Source organism: Xenopus tropicalis, chromosome 9, assembly GCF_000004195.4.
Source record: "Xenopus tropicalis strain Nigerian chromosome 9, UCB_Xtro_10.0, whole genome shotgun sequence".
In the NCBI taxonomy this organism is placed as follows: domain Eukaryota; kingdom Metazoa; phylum Chordata; class Amphibia; order Anura; family Pipidae; genus Xenopus; species Xenopus tropicalis.
The window spans coordinates 1,541,788-1,556,051 of NC_030685.2; the positions used below are offsets into that span (position 1 = coordinate 1,541,788).

General features: G+C 48.1%; 1 protein-coding gene across 1 annotated transcript in view; it reads right to left on the reverse strand.

Moving 5' to 3' along the window:
• LOC101732019 overlaps positions 1-14,264 on the reverse strand; it is a 100,796-nt gene that overhangs the window by 78,480 nt on the left and 8,052 nt on the right. Inside the window, exons 3-5 of the mRNA XM_031892896.1 lie at positions 6,909-7,235; positions 4,686-4,985; positions 378-497 (exon numbers count right to left, since the gene is read on the reverse strand). Coding sequence (XP_031748756.1) covers positions 378-497; positions 4,686-4,985; positions 6,909-7,235 — 747 coding nt within the window. The remainder of the gene's footprint in view (positions 1-377; positions 498-4,685; positions 4,986-6,908; positions 7,236-14,264) is intronic.

The following is a 14,264-nucleotide window of genomic DNA, read 5'->3' on the forward strand; positions in this document are numbered from 1 at the left end:
AGCATCAGGTAAATTCTTCTCCATTACCCGGGAAACATCCCTCTGTGTCTGCACAGAAGTAAAAAATAAAAAGTGAGGAGGGAGATCCTACCTACCTGTCCGGTAGGACAAAAAATAACAGTGGTGAGGAGGAAGTCAGGTGGTCTTATAGGGCAGGATTCATTTTAATTGGCTTTGTTATAGGTCCTACCTCCTGTGGGGGAGGGGCAATGCTACCCATGTGTACTGACATGGAGGGACGCAGAAGAAACAATAATTCCTTGGCAGACTCAGTTACTGGTTACTGTGCCCCTAACTGTCATGTTGCAGTACTGTGAATATTCTACATTAATATCATGTGCTAATTACAGAATATAAATGATTATTAGATACAATACCTTTCCTTCTCTGTTTCCATATTACGGCACCAATTACACCTCCCACCAGTAACAGCCCCCCAGCAATGCCACAGGTTCTGGCTCCAAAGGTTCTGGCTCCAACAGTTCTGGCGCTGTTATCTGTTGGAATAAAGGGAGATATTACATTTTTTGTAAGAGTTTCTACTTCATGTTGCACCCCCACCTATTTGTATATCTGTGAGTATAACTTACCCTTTGTGCTATACTCTACTCACTCAATATGTATTTCCCAGACACCTGATCTAGAGATGAAAGAGAGCTCCCCAACTCTCTGTATCTCTGTATCTCTGTGTCTCTGTATCTCTGTGTCTCTGTGTCTCTGTGTCTCGGTATCTCTGTGTCTCGGTATCTCTGTATCTCTGTATCTCAGTGTCTCTGTATCTCAGTGTCTCTGTATCTCAGTGTCTCTGTATCTCAGTGTCTCGGTATCTCAGTGTCTCGGTATCTCTGTATCTCTGTGTCTCTCTATCTCAGTGTCTCGGTATCTCTGTATCTCGGTGTCTCTGTATCTCGGTGTCTCTGTATCTCTGTATCTTGGTGTCTCTGTATCTCGGTGTCTCTGTATCTCTGTATCTTGGTGTCTCTGTATCTCTGTATTTCGGTGTCTCTGTATCTCTGTATCTCTGTATCTCGGTGTCTCTGTATCTCTGTATCTCGGTGTCTCGGTGTCTCTGTATCTCGGTGTCTCTGTATCTCTGTATCTTGGTGTCTCTGTATCTCTGTATCTCGGTGTCTCGGTATCTCGGTGTCTCGGTATCTCGGTGTCTCTGTGTCTCAGTATCTCTGTATCTCTGTGTCTCTGTGTCTCAGTATCTCTGTGTCTCGGTATCTCGGTATCTCTGTATCTTGGTATCTCTGTATCTCTGTATCTCAGTGTCTCTGTATCTCAGTGTCTCGGTATCTCAGCGTCTCGGTATCTCTGTATCTCAGTGTCTCGGTATCTCTGTATCTCGGTGTCTCTGTATCTCGGTGTCTCTGTATCTCTGTATCTTGGTGTCTCTGTATCTCGGTGTCTCTGTATCTCGGTGTCTCTGTATCTCGGTGTCTCTGTATCTCTGTATCTCGGTGTCTCTGTATCTCGGTGTCTCTGTATCTCGGTGTCTCTGTATCTCGGCATCTCTGTATCTCGGTGTCTCTGTATCTCGGTGTCTCTGTATCTCTGTATCTCTGTATCTCAGTGTCTCTGTCTCTCTGTATCTCTGTCTCTGTATCTCGGTATCTCTGTCTCTGTATCTCGGTATCTCTGTATCACGGTATCTCAGTATCTCGATGTCTCTGTATCTCTGTATTTCTGTATCTCAGTGTCTCTGTATCTCTGTATCTCAGTGTCTCTGTATCTCTGTATCTCTGTATCTCGGTGTCTCTGTATCTCTGTATCTCAGTGTCTCTGTATCTCTGTATCTCGGTGTCTCTGTATCTCTGTATCTCTGTATCTCGGTGTCTCTGTATCTCTGTATCTCGGTGTCTCTGTATTTCTGTATCTCAGTGTCTCTGTATCTCTGTATCTCAGTGTCTCTGTATCTCTGTATCTCAGTGTCTCTGTATCTCGGTGTCTCTGTATCTCTGTGTCTCTGTATCTCTGTATCTCTGTATCTCGGTGTCTCTGTATCTCTATATCTCTGTATCTCGGTGTCTCTCTATCTCGGTATCTTGGTGTCTCGGTATCTCGGTGTCTCTGTATCTCTGTATCTCGGTGTCTCTGTATCTCTGTATCTTGGTGTCTCTGTATCTCTGTATCTCTGTATCTCGGTGTCTCTGTATCTCTGTATCTCTGTATCTCGGTGTCTCGGTATCTCAGTGTCTCGGTATCTCGGTGTCTCTGTGTCTCTGTGTCTCAGTATCTCTGTATCTCTGTGTCTCTGTGTCTCAGTATCTCTGTGTCTCGGTATCTCTGTATCTCTGTATCTCAGTGTCTCTGTATCTCAGTGTCTCGGTATCTCAGTGTCTCGGTATCTCTGTATCTCTGTGTCTCTGTATCTCAGTGTCTCGGTATCTCTGTATCTCGGTGTCTCTGTATCTCGGTGTCTCTGTATCTCGGTGTCTCTGTATCTCGGTGTCTCTGTATCTCTGTATCTTGGTGTCTCTGTATCTCGGTGTCTCTGTATCTCTGTATCTCGGTGTCTCTGTGTCTCTGTATCTCGGTGTCTCTGTATCTCGGCGTCTCTGTATCTCGGTGTCTCTGTATCTCGGTGTCTCTGTATCTCGGTGTCTCTGTATCTCTGTATCTCTGTATCTTTGTATCTCCGTATCTCTGTCTCTGTATCTCGGTATCTCTGTCTCTGTATCTCGGTATCTCGGTATCTCTGTATCTCGGTATCTCAGTGTCTCTGTATCTCTGTATCTCGGTGTCTCTGTATCTCGGTGTCTCTGTATCTCGATGTCTCTGTATCTCTGTATTTCTGTATCTGAGTGTCTCTGTATCTCTGTATCTCAGTGTCTCTGTATCTCTGTATCTCGGTGTCTCTGTATCTCTGTATCTCAGTGTCTCTGTATCTCTGTATCTCGGTGTCTCTGTATCTCTGTATCTCGGTGTCTCTGTATCTCTGTATCTCGGTGTCTCTGTATTTCTGTATCTCAGTGTCTCTGTATCTCTGTATCTCAGTGTCTCTGTAGCTCTGTATCTCAGTGTCTCTGTATCTCGGTATCTCTGTATCTCGGTGTCTCTGTATCTCTGTATCTCTGTATCTCGGTGTCTCTGTATCTCAGTGTCTCAGTGTCTCTGTATCTCTGTATCTCGATGTCTCTGTATCTCTGTATCTCTGTATTTCTGTATCTCAGTGTCTCTATATCTCTGTATCTCAGTGTCTCTGTATCTCTGTATCTCGGTGTCTCTGTATCTCGGTATCTCTGTATTTCTGTATTTCTGTATCTCGGTGTCTCTGTATCTCGGTATCTCTGTATCTCTGTATCTCGGTGTCTCTGTATCTCTGTATCTCAGTGTCTCTGTATCTCTGTATCTCTGTATTTCTGTATCTCAGTGTCTCTGTATCTCTGTGTCTCTGTATCTCTGTATCTCGGTGTCTCTGTATCTCGGTATCTCTGTATTTCTGTATTTCTGTATCTCGGTGTCTCTGTATCTCGGTATCTCTGTATATCTGTATCTCGGTGTCTCTGTATCTCAGTGTCTCTGTATCTCTGTATTTCTGTATCTCAGTGTCTCTGTATCTCTGTATCTCTGTATCTCGGTGTCTCTGTTTCTCGGTATCTCTGTATTTCTGTATCTCTGTATTTCTGTATCTCGGTGTCTCTGTATCTCTGTATCTCAGTATCTCGGTATCTCAGTGTCTCTGTATCTCTGTATCTCTGTATCTCTGTATTTCTGTATTTCTGTATTTCTGTATCTCGGTGTCTCTGTATCTCGGTATCTCGGTATCTCAGTGTCTCTGTATCTCTGTATCTCGGTATCTCTGTATTTCTGTATCTCTGTATTTCTGTATCTCGGTGTCTCTGTATGTCTGTATCTCGGTATCTCGGTATCTCAGTGTCTCTGTATCTCTGTATCTCTGTATCTCTGTGTCTCTGTATCTCTGTATCTCGGTGTCTCTGTATCTCTGTATCTCGATGTCTCTGTATCTCTGTATCTCTGTATCTCGATGTCTCTGTATCTCGGTATCTCGGTATCTATGTATCTCAGTATCTCAGTATTCCTTCTTTCTCCTTCCCTCACAATCATTGTTTTTACTTTCTCCTTTCCCTTCTTTCTTTCAAAATGAACAGTTTCCCTCTCTCCGTATCATTTTCTCAGATTTCTCTTCCCCTTTTCTATCTCTATTTTCTTTTCTCTTTCTTCTTCTTCTTCTTCTCATTTTTTATAAGTTCCCTGTCCCCAGTCACATCCCATTTATTGTTTTCCCTCTTTATTTTTAATTTTGTTGTTTGTTCCTCTCTTATACTAATTTTTCTGCCCATTTGTATTTCTCTATTTTATACCATTTACCTGTCTTTGTATTTTTTCTCTCCAAGTATTATCCACTAATTACAGGAATTCCCTTTCTATCAGTTCTGTGCCCCACCATGAGTGGATCAGGGTATTTACACAAAGGGGGGGGGGACTGATTATTGTTTGTCTGATTCTGGTATCAAAAATCCATCTCCAATAACAGTTAATAAAAGATGATTTAGATATTTATGTACCATAATGTTTAATTTGTGTAAAACTTCACATACAAATATGAGCTGCTTGCACAAAATATTGTTTATAGGAACATAAACACACAGCATTGTAACAAATTATGGAGAAAATTCACCCTTTTCTGCAAAAAAGTGTGTAAAAATCATTACTGGTACCTTCATACTCCAACTGGGCATCTTCCTGGAGAGGCTGCTGGAGAGAGCGATGTTGGACTCTGCAGGAGAAGTTATGGTCCATCTGCCCATCCATTGGGGGTAACGTCACGGTGCCCCTCACTCTGTATGTGCCGTCTGGGTTCCTCTCTGGTTTGTCCAACTGGGACTCTGTAAGGTGGTTATTGTCTTTATACCAACTCACGTCAATATCCACTGGGTAGAAACCATTGGCCGTGCAGATCAGGGTGTTCTCCTTATTCTTACTGATAACTTTACTGGGGATACGGATCTGTGGGGGAACTGGGGGACACAAGCACAGATATCTTATTCAGATAAGAAGACAAATCCCCCCCTAACTGGCCTTCAGGCTGGGCCCCCTTAGCCCATAAAAAGGTTACAGATATATAGAAACATTGGGGTAACAGTCACCCTGCTGTAGTTCCAGGGGTACCCAGGGCACAAATAAGCACTCACCCCAAATCCCCCCTAACTGGCCTTCAGGCTGGGCCCCCTTAGCCCATAACAAGGTTACAGATATATAGAAACAATGGGGTAATAGTCACCCCGCTATAGTTCCAGGGGTACCCAGGGCACAAATAAGCACTCACCCCAAATCCCCCCCTAACTGGCCTTCAGGCTGGCCCCCTTAGCCCATAACAAGGTTACAGATATATAGAAACATTGGGTAACAGTCACCCCCGCTATAGTTCCAGGGGTACCCAGGGCACAAATAAGCACTCACCCCAAATCCCCCCCTAACTGGCCTTCAGGCTGGGCCCCTTAGCCCATAACAAGGTTACAGATATATAGAAACATTGGGGTAACAGTCACCCTGCTATAGTTCCAGGGGTACCCGGGGCACAAATAAGCACTCACCCCAAATCCCCCCCTAACTGGCCTTCAGGGCTGGCCCCCCTTAGCCCATAACAAGGTTACAGATATATAGAAACATTGGGGTAACAGTCACCCCGCTATAGTTCCAGGGGTACCCAGGGCACAAATAAGCACTAACCCAAATCCCCCCCTAACTGGCCTTCAGGCTGGGCCCCCTTAGCCCATAACAAGGTTACAGATATATAGAAACATTGGGGTAACAGTCACCCCGCTATAGTTCCAGGGGTACCCAGGGCACAAATAAGCACTCACCCCAAATCCCCCCCTAACTGGCCTTCAGGCTGGGCCCCCTTAGCCCATAACAAGGTTACAGATATATAGAAACATTGGGGTAACAGTCACCCCTCTATAGTTCCAGGGGTACCCAGGGCGCAAATAAGCACTAACCACAAATCCCCCCCTAACTGGCCTTCAGGCTGGGCCCCCTTAGCCCATAACAAGGTTACAGATATATAGAAACATTGGGTAACAGTCACCCCGCTATAGTTCCAGGGGTACCCAGGGCACAAATAAGCACTCACCCCAAATCCCCCCCTAACTGGCCTTCAGGCTGGGCCCCCTTAGCCCATAACAAGGTTACAGATATATAGAAACATTGGGGGTAACAGTCACCCCGCTATAGTTCCAGGGGTACCCAGGGCACAAATAAGCACTCACCCCAAATCCCCCCTAACTGGCCTTCAGGCTGGGCCCCCTTAGCCCATAACAAGGTTACAGATATATAGAAACATTGGGGTAACAGTCACCCCGCTATAGTTCCAGGGGTACCCAGGGCACAAATAAGCACTCACCCCAAATCCCCCCTAACTGGCCTTCAGGCTGGGCCCCCTTAGCCCATAACAAGGTTACAGATATATTGAAACATTGGGGTAACAGTCACCCTGCTATAGTTCCAGGGGTACCCAGGGCACAAATAAGCACTCACCCCAAATCCCCCCCTAACTGGCCTTCAGACTGGGCCCCCTTAGCCCATAACAAGGTTACAGATATATAGAAACATTGGGGTAACAGTCACCCCGCTATAGTTCCAGGGGTACCCAGGGCACAAATAAGCACTCACTCCAAATCCCCCCCTAACTGGCCTTCAGGCTGGGCCCCCTTAGCCCATAACAAGGTTACAGATATATAGAAACATTGGGGTAACAGTCACCCCGCTATAGTTCCAGGGGTACCCGGGGCACAAATAAGCACTCACCCCAAATCCCCCCTAACTGGCCTTCAGGCTGGGCCCCCTTAGCCCATAACAAGGTTACAGATATATAGAAACATTGGGGTAACAGTCACCCCGCTATAGTTCCAGGGGTACCCAGGGACAGATTTAGATCTTACCAAGAACCTCTAATATGACCCGGGTGTCTCTGGGTTGCTGCTGATAGATCACGTGACACCTGTAGATCCCTTCATCCGAGATGGACACGTTGGCCAGAGACAAGGAGGCATCTCCCATATTTGCTGCCTGTCCATTGAATGAAGCCCTTGGGCTGAGGGACAAACCTTTGTTATCAGATCTTACAATTTCCTGATTGTGAAAGTACCAGATTACAGTTGGGGGTTCAGGGTTTGGGGGGGGTTTATCCACTTGGAAGCTGCAGGGCAGAAGAACATCAGAGCCAGCGAGGGCACATTGGGAAGAAGTAAAGATGCCCAGAACTGCACCTACAGGGAGATATTCACATACAAAGGATAAATACAACCTCACACAGTGATACAATGATGTGACTGCAATGGGGTAACAGGCAATGGGGTAACAGGCAATGGGGTAACAGGCAATGGGGGAAGTTACAAGAGCAGGGATTGGGTTCCTTGGGATACAGATACACAGGCTTGTTATTGGTTAGTGTGTATGCATATCATGAATATAGAATACATAGTAACATAGTAACATAGTAAGTTGGGTTGAAAAAAGACATACGTCCATGAAGTTCAACCATAATGCCTATATATAACCTGTCTAACTACAAGTTGATCCAGAGGAAGGCAAAAAACCCCATCTGAAGCCTCTCTAATTTTGCCCGCAGAGGGCGGAAAAAATTTCCTTCTGACTCCAAGATGGCAATCGGACCAGTCCCTGGGGCAACTAGTACTAAGAGCTATCTCCCATAACCCTGTAATTCCCTCACTTGTACTGAGAGCTATCCCCCCTACCCCTGTATTCCCTCACTTGTACTGAGAGCTATCTCCCCTACCCCTGTATTCCCTCACTTGTACTGAGACTAATCCCCCTACCCCTGTATTCCCTCACTTGTACTGAGAGCTATCTTCCCCTACCCCTGTATTCCCTCACTTGGTACTGAGAGCTATCTCCCCTACCCCTGTATTCCCTCACTTGTACTGAGGAGCTATCTCCCCTACCCCTGATTCCCTCACTTGTACTGAGAGCTATCCCCCCTACCCTGTATTCCCTCACTTGTACTGAGAGCTATCTCCTACCTGTATTCCCTCACTTTGTACTGAGAGCTATCCCCCTACCCCTGTATTCCCTCACTTGTACTTCCCCCTACCCCTGTATTCCCTCACTTGTACTGAGAGCTATCCCCCCTACCCCTGTATTCCCTCACTTGTACTGAGAGCTATCCCCCCTACCCCTGTATTCCCTCACTTGTACTGAGAGCTATCTCCCTACATTCTCTCTATTCCCCTACCCCTGTATTCCCTCACTAGTACTGAGAGCTATCTCCCATAACCCTGTATTCCCTCACTTGTACTGAGAGCTATCTCCCCTACCCTGTTATTCCCTCACTTGTACTGAGAGCTATCCCCCCTACCCCTGTATTCCCTCACTTGTACTGAGAGCTATCTCCCCTACCCCTGTATTCCCTCACTAGTACTGAGAGCTATCCCCCCTACCCCTGTATTCCCTCACTTGTACTGAGAGCTATCTCCCATAACCCTGTATTCCCTCACTTGTACTGAGAGCTATCTCCCCTACCCTGTATTCCCTCACTTGTACTGAGAGCTATCTCCCCTACCCCTGTATTCCCTCACTTGTACTGAGAGCTATCCCCCCTACCCCTGTATTCCATCACTTTGTACTGAGAGCTATCCCCCCTACCCCTGTATTCCATCACTTGTACTGAGAGCTATCCCCCTACCCCTGTATTCCCTCACTAGTACTGAGAGCTATCTCCCCTACCCCTGTATTCCCTCACTTGTACTGAGAGCTATCCCCCCTACCCCTGTATTCCCTCACTTGTACTGAGAGCTATCCCCCCTACCCCTGTATTCCCTCACTAGTACTGAGAGCTATCTCCCATAACCCTGTATTCCCTCACTAGTACTGAGAGCTATCCCCCCTACCCCTGTATTCCCTCACTAGTACTGAGAGCTATCTCCCATAACCCTGTATTCCCTCACTTGTACTGAGAGCTATCTCCCCTACCCCTGTATTCCCCTCACTAGTACTGAGAGCTATCTCCCCTACCCCTGTATTCCTTCATAGTACTGAGAGCTATCTTCCCATAACCCTGTATTCCCTCACTTGTACTGAGAGCTATCTCCCCTACCCCTTTATTCCCTCACTTTGTACTGAGAGCTATCCCCCTACCCCTGTATTCCATCACTTGTACTGAGAGCTATCCCCCTACCCCTGTATTCCCTCACTTGTACTGGAGAGCTATCTCCCCTACCCCTGTATTCCCTCACTTGTACTGAGAGCTATCTCCCATACCCCTGTATTCCCTTCACTTGTACTGAGAGCTATCTCCCCTACCCCTGTATTCCCTCACTTGTACTGAGAGCTATCCCCCCTACCCCTGTATTCCCTCACTTGTACTGAGAGCTATCCCCCCTACCCCTGTATTCCCTCACTTGTTACTGAGAGCTATCCCCCCTACCCCTGTATTCCCTCACTTGTACTGAGAGGCTATCTCCCCTACCCCTGTATTCCCTCACTTGTACTGAGAGCTATCCCCCCTACCCCTGTATTCCCTCACTTGTACTGAGAGCTATCTCCCCTACCCCTGTATTCCATCACTGTACTGAGAGCTATCCCCCTACCCCTGTATTCCCTCACTTGTACTGAGAGCTATCCCCCCTACCCCTGTATTCCCTCACTTGTACTGAGAGCTATCCCCATACCCCTGTATTCCCTCACTTGTACTGAGAGCTATCCCCCCTACCCCTGTATTCCCTCACTTGTACTGAGAGCTATCCCCCTACCCCTGTATTCCCTCACTTGTACTGAGAGCTATCCCCCCTACCCCTGTATTCCCTCACTTGTACTGAGAGCTATCTCCCCTACCCCTGTATTCCCTCACTTGTACTGAGAGCTATCTCCCCTACCCCTGTATTCCCTCACTTGTACTGAGAGCTATCCCCCCTACCCCTGTATTCCCTCACTTGTACTGAGAGCTATCTCCCCTACCCCTGTATTCCCTCACTTGTACTGAGAGCTATCCCCCCTACCCCTGTATTCCCTCACTTGTACTGAGAGCTATCCCCCCTACCCCTGTATTCCCTCACTTGTACTGAGAGCTATCTCCCCTACCCCTGTATTCTCTCACTTGTACTGAGAGCTATCTCCCCTACCCCTGTATTCCCTCACTTGTACTGAGAGCTATCCCCCCTACCCCTGTATTCCCTCACTTGTACTGAGAGCTATCTCCCCTACCCCTGTATTCCCTCACTTGTACTGAGAGCTATCTCCCCTACCCCTGTATTCCCTCACTTGTACTGAGAGCTATCCCCACTACCCCTGTATTCCCTCACTTGTACTGAGAGCTATCTCCCATTACCCCTGTATTCCCTCACTTGTACTGAGAGCTATCCCCCCTACCCCTGTATTCCCTCACTTGTACTGAGAGCTATCTCCCCTACCCCTGTATTCCCTCACTTGTACTGAGAGCTATCCCCCCTACCCCTGTATTCCCCTCACTTTGTACTGAGAGCTATCTCCCATACCCCTGTATTCCCTCACTTGTACTGAGAGCTATCTCCCCTACCCCTGTATTCCCTCACTTGTACTGAGAGCTATCTCCCCTACCCCTGTATTCCCTCACTTGTACTGAGAGCTATCCCCCCTACCCCCTGTATTCCCTCACTTGTACTGAGAGCTATCTCCCATAACCCTGTATTCCCTCACTTGTACTGAGAGCTATCCCCCCTACCCCTGTATTCCCTCACTTGTACTGAGAGCTATCCCCCCTACCCCTGTATTCCCTCACTTGTACTGAGAGCAATCTCCCCTACCCCTGTATTCCCTCACTTGTACTGAGAGCTATCCCCCCTACCCCTGTATTCCCTCACTTGTACTGAGAGCTATCTCCCCTACCCCTGTATTCCCTCACTAGTACTGAGAGCTATCTCCCATTACCCTGTATTCCCTCACTTGTACTGAGAGCTATCTCCCCTACCCCTGTATTCCCTCACTAGTACTGAGAGCTATCCCCCCTACCCCTGTATTCCCTCACTAGTACGGAGAGCTATCTCCCATAACCCTGTATTCCCTCACTTGTACTGAGAGCTATCTCCCCTACCCCTGGTATTCCCTCACTTGTACTGAGAGCTATCCCCCTACCCCTGTATTCCCTCACTTGTACTGAGAGCTATCTCCCCTACCCCTGTATTCCCTCACTTGTACTGAGAGCTATCTCCCATACCCCTGTATTCCCTCACTTGTACTGAGAGCTATCTCCCCTACCCCTGTATTCCCTCACTTGTACTGAGAGCTATCCCCCCTACCCCTGTATTCCCTCACTTGTACTGAGAGCTATCCCCCCTACCCCTGTATTCCCTCACTTGTACTGAGAGCTATCTCCCCTACCCCTGTATTCCCTCACTTGTACTGAGAGCTATCTCCCCTACCCCTGTATTCCCTCACTTGTACTGAGAGCTATCTCCCCTACCCCTGTATTCCCTCACTTGTACTGAGAGCTATCTCCCCTACCCCTGTATTCCCTCACTTGTTACTGAGAGCTATCCCCACTACCCCTGTATTCCCTCACTTGTACTGAGAGCTATCTCCCATACCCCTGTATTCCCTCACTTGTACTGAGAGCTATCCCCCCTACCCCTGTATTCCCTCACTTGTACTGAGAGCTATCTCCCCTACCCCTGTATTCCCTCACTTGTACTGAGAGCTATCCCCCCTACCCCTGTATTCCCTCACTTGTACTGAGAGCTATCTCCCATACCCCTGTATTCCCTCACTTGTACTGAGAGCTATCTCCCCTACCCCTGTATTCCCTCACTTGTACTGAGAGCTATCTCCCCTACCCCTGTATTCCCTCACTTGTACTGAGAGCTATCCCCCCTACCCCTGTATTCCCTCACTTGTACTGAGAGCTATCTCCCATAACCCTGTATTCCCTCACTTGTACTGAGAGCTATCCCCCCTACCCCTGTATTCCCTCACTTGTACTGAGAGCTATCCCCCCTACCCCTGTATTCCCTCACTTGTACTGAGAGCTATCTCCCCTACCCCTGTATTCCCTCACTTGTACTGAGAGCTATCCCCCCTACCCCTGTATTCCCTCACTTGTACTGAGAGCTATCTCCCCTACCCCTGTATTCCCTCACTTGTACTGAGAGCTATCTCCCCTACCCCTGTATTCCCTCACTTGTACTGAGAGCTATCCCCCCTACCCCTGTATTCCCTCACTTGTACTGAGAGCTATCTCCCCTACCCCTGTATTCCCTCACTTGTACTGAGAGCTATCCCCCCTACCCCTGTATTCCCTCACTTGTACTGAGAGCAATCTCCCCTACCCCTGTATTCCCTCACTTGTACTGAGAGCTATCCCCCCTACCCCTGTATTCCCTCACTTGTACTGAGAGCTATCTCCCCTACCCCTGTATTCCCTCACTAGTACTGAGAGCTATCTCCCATAACCCTGTATTCCCTCACTTGTACTGAGAGCTATCTCCCCTACCCCTGTATTCCCTCACTAGTACTGAGAGCTATCCCCCCTACCCCTGTATTCCCTCACTTGTACTGAGAGCAATCTCCCCTACCCCTGTATTCCCTCACTAGTACTGAGAGCTATCCCCCCTACCCCTGTATTCCCTCACTTGTACTGAGAGCAATCTCCCCTACCCCTGTATTCCCTCACTTGTACTGAGAGCTATCTCCCCTACCCCTGTATTCCCTCACTAGTACTGAGAGCTATCCCCCCTACCCCTGTATTCCCTCACTTGTACTGAGAGCAATCTCCCCTACCCCTGTATTCCCTCACTTGTACTGAGAGCTATCCCCCCTACCCCTGTATTCCCTCACTTGTACTGAGAGCTATCTCCCCTACCCCTGTATTCCCTCACTAGTACTGAGAGCTATCTCCCATAACCCTGTATTCCCTCACTTGTACTGAGAGCTATCTCCCCTACCCCTGTATTCCCTCACTAGTACTGAGAGCTATCCCCCCTACCCCTGTATTCCCTCACTTGTACTGAGAGCTATCTCCCATAACCCTGTATTCCCTCACTTGTACTGAGAGCTATCTCCCCTACCCCTGTATTCCCTCACTTGTACTGAGAGCTATCCCCCCTACCCCTGTATTCCCTCACTTGTACTGAGAGCTATCTCCCCTACCCCTGTATTCCCTCACTTGTACTGAGAGCTATCTCCCATACCCCTGTATTCCCTCACTTGTACTGAGAGCTATCCCCCCTACCCCTGTATTCCCTCACTAGTACTGAGAGCTATCCCCCCTACCCCTGTATTCCCTCACTAGTACTGAGAGCTATCTCCCATAACCCTGTATTCCCTCACTTGTACTGAGAGCTATCTCCCCTACCCCTGTATTCCCTCACTTGTACTGAGAGCTATCTCCCATACCCCTGTATTCCCTAACTTGTACTGAGAGCTATCCCCCCTACCCCTGTATTCCCTCACTAGTACTGAGAGCTATCTCCCCTACCCCTGTATTCCCTCACTTGTACTGAGAGCTATCCCCCCTACCCCTGTATTCCCTCACTTGTACTGAGAGCTATCCCCCTACCCCTGTATTCCCTCACTAGTACTGAGAGCTATCTCCCATAACCCTGTATTCCCTCACTTGTACTGAGAGCTATCTCCCCTACCCCTGTATTCCTCACTTGTACTGAGAGCTATCCCCCCTACCCCTGTATTCCATCACTTGTACTGAGAGCTATCCCCCCTACCCCTGTATTCCATCACTTGTACTGAGAGCTATCCCCCTACCCCTGTATTCCCTCACTAGTACTGAGAGCTATCTCCCATAACCCTGTATTCCCTCACTAGTACTGAGAGCTATCCCCCCTACCCCTGTATTCCCTCACTAGTACTGAGAGCTATCTCCCATAACCCTGTATTCCCTCACTTGTACTGAGAGCTATCTCCCCTACCCCTGTATTCCCTCACTTGTACTGAGAGCTATCTCCCCTACCCCTGTATTCCCTCACTTGTACTGAGAGCTATCCCCCCTACCCCTGTATTCCATCACTTGTACTGAGAGCTATCCCCCTACCCCTGTATTCCCTCACTTGTACTGAGAGCTATCTCCCCTACCCCTGTATTCCCTCACTTGTACTGAGAGCTATCTCCCCTACCCCTGTATTCCCTCACTTGTACTGAGAGCTATCTCCCCTACCCCTGTATTCCCTCACTTGTACTGAGAGCTATCTCCCCTACCCCTGTATTCCCTCACTTGTACTGAGAGCTATCCCCCCTACCCCTGTATTCCCTCACTTGTACTGAGAGCTATCCCCCCTACCCCTGTATTCCCTCAC